At 36.3% G+C, this 13,733-nt stretch overlaps 1 protein-coding gene across 1 annotated transcript in view; it reads left to right on the top strand.

Moving 5' to 3' along the window:
• DCP1 (decapping mRNA 1) overlaps window positions 1–13,398 on the top strand; it is a 41,690-nt gene extending 28,292 nt beyond the window's left edge. Inside the window, exons 7-9 of the mRNA XM_089100870.1 lie at window positions 1,262–1,420; window positions 3,318–3,488; window positions 13,172–13,398. Coding sequence (XP_088956996.1) covers window positions 1,262–1,420; window positions 3,318–3,488; window positions 13,172–13,237 — 396 coding nt within the window. The 3' untranslated portion in view covers window positions 13,238–13,398. The remainder of the gene's footprint in view (window positions 1–1,261; window positions 1,421–3,317; window positions 3,489–13,171) is intronic.
• Window positions 13,399–13,733: the final 335 nt, after the last annotated feature.

Here is a 13,733-nt window from a genome sequence, read left to right as displayed (position 1 = left end):
GTGACTTATTTTGTTATTTTAATGCGAAACAGACACCAACACGTGTTGCCTAGGAAGAAGGAAAGGAACGAATGTAAAAAAATCATTTTGTTACCAAAAGTAATAGAAAATCAAGGTTACTTCTACACAATTACCATGCTATTTGAGGCATTTGTCATATCTAAGGATAAAGCTTTATAATACCCTCTTCAGAAAATGTTACCACCAATGATTTGAAATGAGCTGTGATGATTTCTTTGAGCTCCTTGTCAGCTTTGAAATGCTGTTCCCCAAAAGACTTTGCTGACGAGACCTCTGTTCAATATGATACGCATGAAAAGAAACGGTGATCACAACAAAGGATGTGCACAAATTTCTTAAACAACACCCCCCCCCCCCCTACAAAAAGAAACAAAAATCAAACAAACGTTAAACAGCCTGATTCTTCTTGTTGAATTGTACAATTCTAGCGGGAAACTATTCAAAGCAGAAGAAAATACATGCTGGCTTCTGGTTTTGCTCTGCTCAATGACAATGCCCGTCTTCAAAGTCTTCGTTTTCACCTTACGGCTTAATCATCAATTGAAGTCAGACAATTCCAAACATTCGCCATATAATTCCAACCATGTCAGAACACTTTCATTTTCCCCTGAATTGAAAAAAGGGCTTAAGGGCAGTACCTCTAAACAGACGAGCAGTCTGAAGAACTGCCACAGCGTCTCATGTCATTGACGGTGATATTTAATATTACTAAGGCGTTTCGGGGAAAGAGGTGTTTCGGGGAAATCATTGCTTACGATTTTAAATTAATTTTGTTTAACCTCCAAAACATATTCAATAGTTTAAAAGTGTTACTATTTCACATAACAAAAAAAAATCATTGATAAGTGTCACGTTTAGTATAATCTTCCTGAAAATTCTTGTTAGGATGTTAGTATTTTATCTTTGTTTATTTTGCACTTAGGGTTAATGGTATATTTATTGATAGCCTTGAATATCCGAAAACGGTCTTGATTCTTCGAAAATTATGTTAAATTAACCAATTTGTTAACTATATTTATTGTTCTTTTTCAAGTTTGGGAACATCCCTTGTTTTGTTTATTAATTGTAAACTAAGATCTATTCAAAGTCGGTTAGCAACTATCTAAAACTGGGATCTTTTATGCCTCCTCTGTGATCCTCCTTCCTCCAATAATACCCTTTATATCATTCTTAGTGACATTTATGATTTGGATTGCTGATTTTTTTTTTTCTCTCTTATTTTAATCTGTTCTATTTTTAGCCTCTTGAAAAATGTGGTCACCCACCATTGGTCGATCTTCAAGGTACGCCATTACTTTCCCCGGGAGAATTTAGACCCAAGGGGACACGGACTCCCCCACATTCCCCATTAGGGAGAGAAGTAACGGATCTGTGCGACCTGCTGACCCCGCAAGCAATGGTAAATTTTGAAAGTTGTAAACTTATGTGCTTACTTGAATTGTTTTAGTATCTACTTAAAATCCTCGATAAACATTCGCTACATAATTGGTGCAATCTTTGGATGCCGAACTTTTCAAGGCCTGAGATCTCAAATAACGGATAAAATTATTTTGCGTGCGGTTGGACTATGATATGAAAAGTTTGGTCTCCAAGATTCTTTCTTTTTTTTGTACCCATAATGCAAAGATTTTTTTTTTTTTAACATGGATTCCACCTGAAAGCAAAACACTCAAAAATTACTTTGTCAATACGGTCTAATGTGTACCCTGCTAAAACTGCTGTGGCCTTTTCCTCGAGTCTTGGATATTAGATATACCCTATCGGAGCTATATTAATTATAGCTCCTTGTCTGATAAAAATGCAAGGCTATCGCAGGAGTTTAGATTGGCTGGATTATTTCAAACACTGTTATGCGACGGTTTTTCTTTATCACTCTGAGATCTGTAACCCAGTCCCTTAAACTCGACACACTCGATTGGTAGGTCTTCGATTTATTTTCCGTTTTCAAGATATCTAGAAGTTTTCTGGTGTAAGAAAAAGGTATGATATATTTAGTTAATTATTTTTCCATCACTCGTCTGAGAAGAAACAAGGCGGATTCTACGATGTAGTCTACCCCCCTCCCCCCCCCAAGTTAAAAGGAAATTGGTTTAATTTATTAGAATTTTGTAAAAATAAATTGATGGGCATCACCCCCACCCACGCCGTCTCCTCATAAATGAAAAGAGGAATTGTGCCGTCTTTCATTACTAAATTTAAATATTTGGTTAGGTTCCGTCTTCCGTCACAGTTTAATAGTTCTTTTGAGATGTGGTTCGTTCTATCTTTGTCTAAGAAGAAGACTAGTCGTTCAGCTGGGACAAAAATGGAGAACTAAAACTAAGGAATCAGTTCCTTACTAGGTACACTAGTAACTTTGACCTCTATTGAGGTAAAAAAAAGAAGATAGCCGTTGTTTTTGCATCTACCCTAGATTCACTAAACTGATTAAAAGGAAGAGGCGCACAAGAATCCTTTGCAGCACCTGATCTGGTGGTCGCCCATATTTGCTCAGGATTATTCTGATGGCTCTTAAAATGGCTAAAATAATATCCTTCTGTAGCTTTGCATAAAGGTTTACTCAAAGTACAATTAAAATTCTTATAAACTTATAAATTTAGTTCCCTAATAAAGGATGTTTAGTAAAGTTTACATCTCTTTTTAACTAAATTTATTGACGATTATCCTTTTTTTTTCGCCGTTGATAAGCATCTTAAAAACCCCCTACCCACCTTGACTCACTGCTATCCGTCATTATTTAAAAAGAAAAAAATATAATTTAAAAAAATACTAGTCTATTACACTGAAATAAATTCCAAACTCCCACCCCATTGGGGCGCATGCTTTTCATTTGGCCCTTGATGGATGACCAACAAACGTAACAACTAACGTTAAACGTTAACCAAACGTATGGGATAAATAAATTCGCGAAACTCAGATTAAAGTTAAACTCTGGGGAACTCGAAGGTTTGTTTTAGAGACAAAAATACTGCGCAGACACTTATTACTACTGGAAAAGTTTGGTCGTAATCCGTCTTTAAGCGCTTTAACTAATGTAGTTTCAAATCATTATCTTAAGGCATCTTTCAGTCACAGCTAAAAGAACTGCTCTGGTGGTTCAGATTCCAGGCGTAAAAAAGGTATGACGGTCGTAGGATAACACATGAAGTCTGTTTAAAAGCCTGTAGTGGTTGTATCCGCTTATATAGGCTATCAAGGGCGTCAATAGCCTTATATAGGCTATTGATGGTTTAAATTACTTCGTCTAAAGAGCTTTGATAGGTCTTGTATAGCATTAAGGGAAACTTTTCTTTTAGACAAGTAACACCAAAGACTGTACGTTGCTTTCGCCAGCTGCTCGTGGCGGATTTGAAATACGTTCTGTCCATGTTGATCCTGTTCAACCAGAAAACCCGGAATTTGGACAATCAGAGTCACAAAGGCTAACAAAGCAGCAACTTAGTGATTGTCTCGTCCATCTCATCAAGGTAATTTGAAATATGTCATCGCGGTGATAGCACTAGTATTTAATTTCAGGATTTTAATTTAAAATTTTTAGATCCCTCAAAATTTATATATATTCAATATACCAAACTAAATGACAGCTCTAGTTTATCGACCACCCTTGGAGTAATTTACTTGTCCACGAAGGGGGGGAGGGCTAAATAATCTAATGTAAAAAAATAATAACTAATCCACATTAAATTTTTCGTAACCGGCACCACTAACCAGAGATCTAAACACATTTATCAAATTTGCAATTATAATGATCCCCCAGGGGCTCGGCCTTATTTACCTATCCCAAGAAAAAACGGGCTAATAGTCACGCTTGCTAAGAAGTATAACTTTAATAACATTCTTAACATGAATAATATCTCCAGCATTTATATTTTTTTGTATTTTGGTCAAGATGCTCCTCCTATTCTAATCCTCCTTGAAGTACAGATAACGTCGATTGGGCTCAGACAACCAATAATAATAATAATGTTTTATTTATGCTCTCTATGCATACATGATGTACAGTGGTTGTATAAATTAAAAGAAAACTGAAGACTGTTTATGAAGAGAAAACTGTTTAGTAGGAAATAAATGAAAAGAAAACTGAAAAATACAAACTTTATACATGTAATGAAAAGGAAGACGACAAGTAGCTCATAATACTCAGTAACTCATGAATGTATAATAAATAGCTTATGATAGCTCATTGCTGCATAACACTAAAAACATTCATAAAATATAACGCATAAACACTCATAATACATAACGCATAAATAGCTGTTTTATTAAAGCAATGGCGACAAAACTATTTTTCTGTTAAACGAGACAATTAAAGGGAAAATTTAATCTATTTTCTCTAGATCGTCTAAGAAATCGGTCGTATTGTTGACCCATATTAAGAGCGATTTCAAATGCTCCGAATTTTGTATAATATATTTATTTTTGAAACATAGTGGAATTCCAAGAAAATATTCACAAAACCGGAAAAAGTACACGCGGATACGCTTTTTATCACTTTTACTTAAAAACTTCAAAAATGGAACAATGAGAAATACATGAGGTGCAAACATAGAAATATAAATTATAGCAAGTGTTTGTTTATCAGACCGACCTTTCACCCTGACTAGCAGGTCATAAGTTTTCCTAAGTTTTCCCGTACAGACGATAACACCAACTCCCGCGTAGCTTTCATTGTCGGACCAAAAGGCAAGCCAAGGTAGTATTAACCTCTATAGAACACTCAGACAACCAATGTGGTATTAACCTCTATAGAACACTCATTGTCCAAAAATCTCAGGTGTACTAAGTCAGGCTTAAGCTCTTCAATCTATAATTACGACTTTCAGTCCTCTGCTGAGATTAGTACCCCAGTAGGACCTTTAGGAAATTTTAGAAACTGTCGATTGTATGGGTGTTGTATGGGTGTTGCAATCTCAAACTTGAACCTTGAAATTGCTTATAATTGGGAACATATGTGGAGAGGAAACGGAATTATGCTTCATTGTATTTTTCTTGACTCCAGTAAGGAGGTATACCAGGTTGATATTCATATCCATCGTTTGGTCAAAATAATTAGGTTGGCCCATGTCCAAAGCTAAAACGATTGGTTAACACTATATCGGAAGGCATTGAATTAATAGCAGGTTTAAATGTAAAGATATCTCAAATTATTCAAACAATAATTAATGCGACAATATTTTACCCACCTCGATGTCTCACACTCTTCTGAATTTAGAAATGAGGTTGTTTTTATATAGTTATTAGGATGACTGTACTATTTTAAAAGGGGGGCTAAAACGAAGATGCGTTTTAGAACAATGAAAGGCGCTGTTTCCGTATATTAGGGTGCACCGAATCGCAACCGTGTAGAACCTATCGATATTTGCCTATAAGGCCAAAATTGGCCTACAGAGACGTCATAGCACCGCCTATTTTCTAAAGCTCTGAAACTAAAAGTGAACTATAGCAAATAGTAGAGTCTCAAAGATGAGCAATGTTTTGTAGTATTTTTTTATGCTAAGCCCACTGTAGCATAAGTTGGGGGTCTCTAACTTCAAATAATATTATATTTTTCAAGTATTTCTTGCAATTTTTGCTTTGTTTCTCAAAATTTTAGGGAGGAAATATTTATGGTCTGCACCTTTATTATGAAAGTAAAGAGTAACATTATACCCCAAAAAGAGTAGAATTTATTCCGTGTAGGAGGGTTGCTATCCCCTCCTCGCCCGCCCCCTCTCCTCCCCCCCCCCCCCGCTTGCGGTCGTAGATACTTTGGAGGATGCTCAACCGATCGGAAATAGATAGTTATGGTCCATTTTTTAAAATTGGAAAGTGATTCGAGACCAACCACCCCCTGTCATAGAATCTTTATTGATATCTTGTCCTTTTGTAAACCCTTAGGTCATCTGATCCACATTTTGAGGTAGCCATTTTGTACTTTCTCCGTGGCTGCTTAGTTTTGTATGAGGGAAATTTTGCGGGGGAATACGCTTAGCACCACTTCAACTAGGGAAAGATCATCGGCGTAATTCCATCCTTTGTCTAACCCGGCAGCTATTTCGTTAATCATGAGGAGGAAGCATAATGGACCAATCACTTTACCGGTTTTCGAGTAACAACCCAATTATAACCCCCCCCCCCCCCTCCAATGTCAAAATTCTATTATAGTTTTGTATTAAGAAAATTTGCTGTATCAGAGAACAAAACAATGTTTAATCCTGCTTACCAAAACAAAACTCACAATTGGGTTTGCTCTCCTGCCTTGGTTAGATGAAATGTAAAAAGGTAAAGAATACGGCATTGGACTTTACAGTCCCTACCGGCCACGCTGATCTCCATTTCATGACCCTTTATCCAGGAAGAACAAGGGGGGCTGGGGTCAGCCATCCTGGGCTTTTACACACCCTTCCTGTTTACCTCCCCTGGGTTTCTTCAGGTACTCATCTAGAGCTGGGTTGACTCTGGCTAAGCTTATGGAGTCCCGCCACTGACCCCCGTTCCAAACCAAATAACCAGCGACACCAGGACTCGAGCCTCCGTCCTCAGACACAAAGGATTCACTTACCAGTACCTTTTTCAGGTACTGGTTTTTTTTTAGAGCACAGTTATACCGCATATTTGGAGTGGGGAGGGGCTACCGTCCCTCCCCCGTGCTAAATAATCTTATTTAGTAGATTGACTCAAACAATACACGATGGCTAAGAATAGATATTTCACTCCATTCTAGAATTAGATGAAAGTAAAATCACAGTTATACCGTACATTGGAGGGAGGGGGGGATCCCAGTCCTCGGCACCCGCTCTTTATAGAATTGCCACAAAAAACCTACTCTTTTGATATATTTATTGTCATCAAAATTCCTTTTTCGTCTTACGGTTAATATTAGCAATAGTGGTTCCTTACATTTGAGGAACTATTTGATATTATAAGGAAGATTCAACAAAAAGTTAATATATTAAAACAATAGGAACTGAAAACACTGAATAGCATACGGATCTTTTAGGGCTAACTTTTAAAACTGCAGGGACAGAAAAATGGTCTTTATTCCATTCTTAAATGTAAAAATTCAGATCATTGAGGAAACAATAGGAAACAATATAATTCCTAGGCTGACTGTCCAAAAGCTATACAACTTTCCCTGGACAAAAAAAAATAACTTACTAAAAAATAACTAAAAATAACATATGTAAACTTACTGGAGGAGAGGGGGAACTGGTTCCACAGTAACGTAAAATAAGCATGTTATATGAAAAAAAAACATCAAACAATTACGAAGAATCATAAAAATCGGGTCATTTGGGAGAGGCTGGAAAACTATCTTTGAGTGCGCACTTGGTCCTAGTTTTCCTGATTCTTTTTTTTTTTAAAAGACCAAAGAAGTCAAATCTTATGACAATAGGGCAATGTCCTGTGTTTTCAGTAAAGGAAACATTTCTTACAATATGTGAGCAAACTTTTATTACTTTCATCCTAATCTTTATCTTCCGTAATTTCCGTTCGTCAAGTTTGATCCGGGCTATTTAGTACTTGAAAAAAAAAAGTAATTTTGTCTTGTAATTTGAGTAATATTAAACATTCACACATTGAAACAAGTTCATAGGATACGATTTACTGACTCGGATTGCCCCTATTTCCATTATCGTCTTTCTTCAGTTGTACAAAGCTTTAGATAATAATTTTACTATTCCGTTGTTCGCAGTATTTACTGCATAACGGGTTTTGGAATAAATTAATAAAAGGCCAAACAACTGGTCTTTTAAAGGATTTTGGAAAAAACTTTTAAGATAGCCATTTGGTCCAGAAAGACCTCCAGGGTAGATATCACCCCCACATTCTTGGTGCAAATGAACTTAAAAATGAAAATTAAACGTCGTTCACAGATAGAACTTAGTAAAAAAAAAAGGCAGCCATGTTTGGTCTTGGTTGTCCGATCAGACAGGAGCTTTAGAAATCGTTATCTAGCCCAAGATTTCTAGAATTTCCTCTGGAAACAACGCACGTGCCTGAGTAAACCAAAAGATGCTATGTTGGGGAAAGGGAGTTGGACGATAGGACAATGGGACTTGAAATTTTGTGTTGGGGAAAGGGGCTAAACTATCTTTTGTCTATTATTCCCCAAATTGTTTTTGCACTGTTAGCACTTATGAGGCTACTTTGTGTTGGGGAAAGGGGCTAAACTATCTTTTGTCTATTATTCCCCAAATTGTTTTTGCACTGTTAGCACTTATGAGGCTAACATTCTGTGCACACTGTGCGTTGCCAGCTGATCAAAATGACACATCTGCAATAGCTCGGGGACGGATTGGGAAATCAGATTGAAACTCTTCAGGAATTGGGGGGGGGGAGCAAGTGTGCATTGGATTGTGTGGGTAGAGCCATATCAAAAGATACTATATGCATCCAGGCTATCAAAACGTCATATCTGCAATCTCTCGGGAGATACTCGAGGGCTGGAGTTCAAACTTCTAAGTTATTTTTTTTTGGGGGGGGGAGCATGTAAACCTTAAGTTTTAGCTTTGGGAACGGGAAAGTGAAAGGCTAAGCACATTTTGTCGCAAATCAGTAAAGAATAATGTGCCTAACACTTTTGGCACTTTACGTTCCTTTGGGACGTGAATCCTGGTTAGCAAAATAGGGTGTCTGTAATATCTCAAAAACAGTTTGGGGATTAAGTTGAAACCTCAAGGGGGTATTGGGGGGACGGATTAAGTGGATCCTAAATTTTTACTTGGGAAAGAGACAGAGGTAAGTCTAAAGACAGTATGATTATGTAGGCTATTAGAATAAAATATCTGCATTGTCCCGGAACGGCTTGGGGGATATTGCTGAAAGTCTCAGAATGGGGGATTGGGTGCAAGGGGTCTTTAACCTTTGTGAGGGTAGAGTGGTTAAGAATATGATGTCTCTGATCCAACTAAACGTTTTTGCAAGTAAGTTCCTATTGGCATCAGAAGCCTATTCGCGTTTAATCAGGAAGGTAAATGAAAAGGCACTATGGGGGAATAGGTTGTTAAAATAGCGTGTGCGCGATATCTTAGGGGTAGGTATTATGTTGACACTTTCAAGGACTGTAGTAGGGGAGGGATAATTGGATCTCGAATTTTGACTTGGGAGGGAGCTATAAAAGTTTTCCTCCAATCCACTCAAATGTTTTTGCACTTTAAGCCCTATATAATAAGGTATCCACAATTTGCTGGGAACGTCATGAAACTTTTGGGGGGGGGGGCAAGTGGAATTAGAATCTTGGCTTGTGGAGGAGAAAAAGTACTAAAAGTTTTGGTATCTAGTCTGTTTGAAGTTTTTATATTATCAGCCTCTATTAGATTAGAATATATTCCCGGTGAAGTATAGATGTAGACAGAAAGTAGCTTGGGGGAACGATTTTAAATGTCCATGGGGTGCTGGGGACCGAGGACCTCAGTTTTTAACTTGGGAAAGGGCCAGAGGAGAACCGAAAGAAAACAGGTTATCAAAAAGGCATATCTGCAATATGCCAGAAACGACTTGTGAAGATTGAGCTGAAACTTTTCGAGGGCTGGGGGAAGAGGGGAGGAGGCAAGGGACTTTGTCTTTTGTTCTTAGAGGGAGGAGACGTTAGGGTCAAAAATATGTGTCTCTGAACTGCCTAAAATTTTTGGCAAAATTAACCCCATGGGAAAATCTGAATGTATTCACGGTAAAATAAAGGGGTAAATCATAAAACAGTATATTCAAACGATTTATCAAATAGCGAAGCTGTAATATCTTTTTCAACTTCAGTTCCTCTTCAATCTTCTTCAACTAATAATATCAACTTCCAAGGAGTGTGTGAGGAGTGCATAGAGATATGTTGGTTTGCCCGAAAACGGGCCTTTCTTTAAAGCTTGAAACTCATATTCATAAGCTTTTGGACCAAAGGGACCCTTATACTCAGAAAGAAACCATTGAAAAACTGGTTTCATCCGAAAATGTCTTACTCATTTGCTTTTTATCTGATCAGTTTGGACTCACAAGACCATTGTTCAGATCGTTCCAGACTAGAAGACGTGCAAAAATGTTTCTTTAAATTTTGCTCCCTTAAATCCCTATAAAGAAAATAAATTTGAAACTAAGCTTGATTCTTTCGGTTCCTTATCCCTGAAATTGGACGCAAAACATTTTTCGCTTCTGATAGGCTTATAACTTAAAAGATACGTAGAAGGGCCAGGTAGACTCTAATGAAAACCAAAATATTTTAAGGATTGACCATATCGATGTGTGAAACCTGATAGTGGACCAATGAATTCCTCTCTCTCAGATTGACTTAGAATTATAGGGTTTGTAGATAGAGGCGACGAAGGGGGAGTGGTAGGGGAGGTTGCAAATTTAGGGTTCAAATTTTCAGGTAGTAGCCCTCGTCATATATTTAATAATCCCTAAATCGAAGGCCAAACGAATGTAAGAGGAAGAGATTTTTTTTTGTATGGATTATATCGTTTCTTGAAATCTCGGAATAGTTTTACGATTGTCGTAAAACTTTCAAGGTAAGTAGACTGGACAATATTTGGAAGAAAAATCTTTGGAAAAAATTTCTCCAAAACTTTTCCAATATTTGGAAAAAATGGTGATAATGAATTTTGGAAGAAAAATCTGACTATACCCATTCTTAATGTGAAAAATCCGTTTTTTTTTATCTACGATTCAAAATTCCAGGCTATGGAGACACACCTCAATTAAAACTTCTGAACAGAGAGAACCTCAACTAATGCAAGAAACTAAGGAAGCACATCTGGTTGAATGAATATGTGGTGTCTTTTTTTTCTGCTTTTTAACATGATAAAACATAACTTTCTTTTAATAAATGATGGTTAGGATGGGCTTATTCCTTCAGAAGATCAAAATTACGCAGATTCTCCTTTCGTATGAATAATCACTTCCTATCAACCCGAACATGTATTAAAAAAAAGATATTAATAAGTATTTGTATACTTGAGTGAATATTCAAAGTTGACTGAATATTCAAATTATTTTATTGAATTTTCAAATTTTGTCCAAAATTTAAGTTGTAATCCAACGTTCTAAGCAAAACACAGAAAAATGACAAATATACTTAATAATGACCAATAATAAAACTATTAATTAACAACGAACTGATATTGATTTAAAAACATTCATTTAAAGAAGTTTTTTCAAAAATAGTAAAGAGCCATAAACTTAAGATGAGAAGAAATAACTACGTCCCCTTGTTCGAGGACGACTTGTTTTTCCTTTAGCCCCAGATGGATGACCAAACAGCATAATCTTTGGCAATCTGTCATCCTTCATTCGTAAACGACCACTTAAATCTTTTTTCATTATAGCCCTAGGAAGTGAGATCGAAGCATATTTTCCGTGCAGCTTGTTGGTTGACATACGATCAGTAAAAATGGGTGACTAAAACTTTACTTAGACTCTGGAAAACATTTAACAAATCTTCTTCTGCCTTCCGAGGCGGCCTCGTTTCAGAACCGCACTTGACAGATGTCATTACCGTAGCTTCCAATATTCTAGTCTTGATTCGCAGATTTATCTTCCTATTCTTCCAAACTTTTCTCCAGCATGAAAAACAGCCACTGGTCAATCTATGTCTAGAAGAGTTTTACTTTCCCATTTGATTCTGTACTCTACCCTAGTATCTGTCGGGTCCCTTAGGGTAAAGTAGATCAAATTAATTTACTGAACTAATGACTAATCCCTAATCTATAGGCCTACTGACTTTAATGTACTTATCTGGTATATCATACAAGCAAGGCCGTACCCAGGATTTTTTTCTGGGGGGGGGGGGTTACTCAAAGATTTTTTTTCGGGAGGGAGGGGGGCTACACAAAAAAAAACTCAAACGCATAAAAAATTTGTTTATATCCATTTTTGTTACGTTTATATGACTCAGACAAACATTTTGGAGGGGAGCTCAAACCCCTCCCTAACCCCCTCCCCCCTTGTTTTTCCTAACCTTGCATACAAGGTGAGGGAACCCTCACTAAAGCTTTCTATTGACTGAATCGAATGTCTATTTTTAATATATAAGAAGGTGGACTAAAGGGATCTTTTGATTCAGAACCTTCTCAACTGTTTAATCTTAAGCAATTTGCTTCGTGCAGAATACCTCTATAATTATCACACTCACTCTTATCATTGTTCATCACAATTTAACTTATTTTCAAAATGCTGTGCCACGGCTCTCTTTAACATTTTCCTCGTAATTAATTAGGGCCCCGTTCCTATCTTTAACTAAGATAAGTCCAGATTGATTACCCCCTCTCTATTTCTTGACATGTCAATACAATATCTTACTATTGTACCGTCTTGCTGCATCTTCCAGATCCTCAACAATTTTGTCATCGGACTTCATTTCACAGCTACTTAGTTGATACTTTAATGCCTTCGTCTACTTCCCTCCGATTCTCATATGATACAACACTCAAAAACATCTTGGACAACCCTCTCCTGTTTTCTACCAAGCGCAAAGAGTCTTTGCTAATATTCCCATCTGTGTTTTTAACTTTTCTCCTAGAGGCACTTTCTGCTGAAGCACGTTCTATCCTGATATATAATGTACGGATGTAGACGAGAGTTTGGTTCTTTTGTGGATGTGTTGTATTAATTTTTTCATTTTTTAAAACACTCACAAAAAGAGTATAAGTAGAATAACGGTGAAAATAAATAACACAAGAGAAAAACACATTCAGTAGAAATTAGATGTAGCGAGGGGATGAGCGCGCGTAAGCCACACCTGAAGGTTATCTGCCATATCTGTAACTTCGGAAGTATATCAGAAACGCCTTATTACTAACAAGCAGGTGGTTTTATGTCTAAGGATAAATATAATAAAATTTAGAATATTCTATCAGGATTATACGTACTTACATTATCATTCTTTAGAATAGGGAAAAGAACTGAAGCGTGGAAGAGAGAATGGTCGCAGTCAGTGAAATCAATTTTGACCAGAGCTCGTCTACTATATTCTTAACGATTTGCAACAATCTTTACATAATTAACCTGGATTTTTTTTTTAAACTAATTTTGGCAAAAGTTCGTTGACGCAAACTCGAAAAACTGTTAGGAATAGAGATACCAAGCTAATGGATAGAATCCTGTTTTCGTACTGGGATTATTTGTGTGTGAATTAGAGTTACTTCTTTATTTTATCAGAGTGACTTTTTTTCTTTATTTTTAGCATGACCGAGAGTTTTTCGACAAGATCTACAAGCAATACGAAAACAGGTGCAATATCAGTAAATAACTTGGAAGAATTAGCACCGAACTTAATGTTTTTTTTACGATCATTCATCAATCATCCTCTCAGTTATGTGGGAAGAAACGTTAATGGTACTTTATATTCTAACTCCTTATCGAATGACTTTTGCATATACTACGTGACAAAAATAAAGAACTTATAATTTATCAATTTGTTTTTTATTGCAACGTTAAATAACTAAGATGGAATGAATAGAAAAGATAATAAAAAAAAAAAACGATTTTATGGCAATGTTCCCGACGTCGTATAAAATGTCAAAAATACTGAGACTTAAGATTTTTTTAATACCAGAGCACTGGTAATCCTGAGCCTAGTCTACTAAATTTTGCTTCATAGCGTTAGCTGAGGATAGCAGAAGGAATAAGAATGAACAGAAGGAATCCTAAATATTCCTAAATATTAAATCCTAATATATATTAAATATTAATATATAATATATAATAAATATATAATATAATAAATATTAAATATATAATAAATA

Source organism: Artemia sp. Qi Xiang Cuo, chromosome 15 (assembly GCF_049724085.1).
Source record: "Artemia sp. Qi Xiang Cuo chromosome 15, ASM4972408v1, whole genome shotgun sequence".
NCBI lineage: Eukaryota > Metazoa > Arthropoda > Branchiopoda > Anostraca > Artemiidae > Artemia > Artemia sp. Qi Xiang Cuo.
Note: the sequence above shows the minus strand (reverse complement) of the source record. Positions and strands in the feature narration are given on the sequence as shown.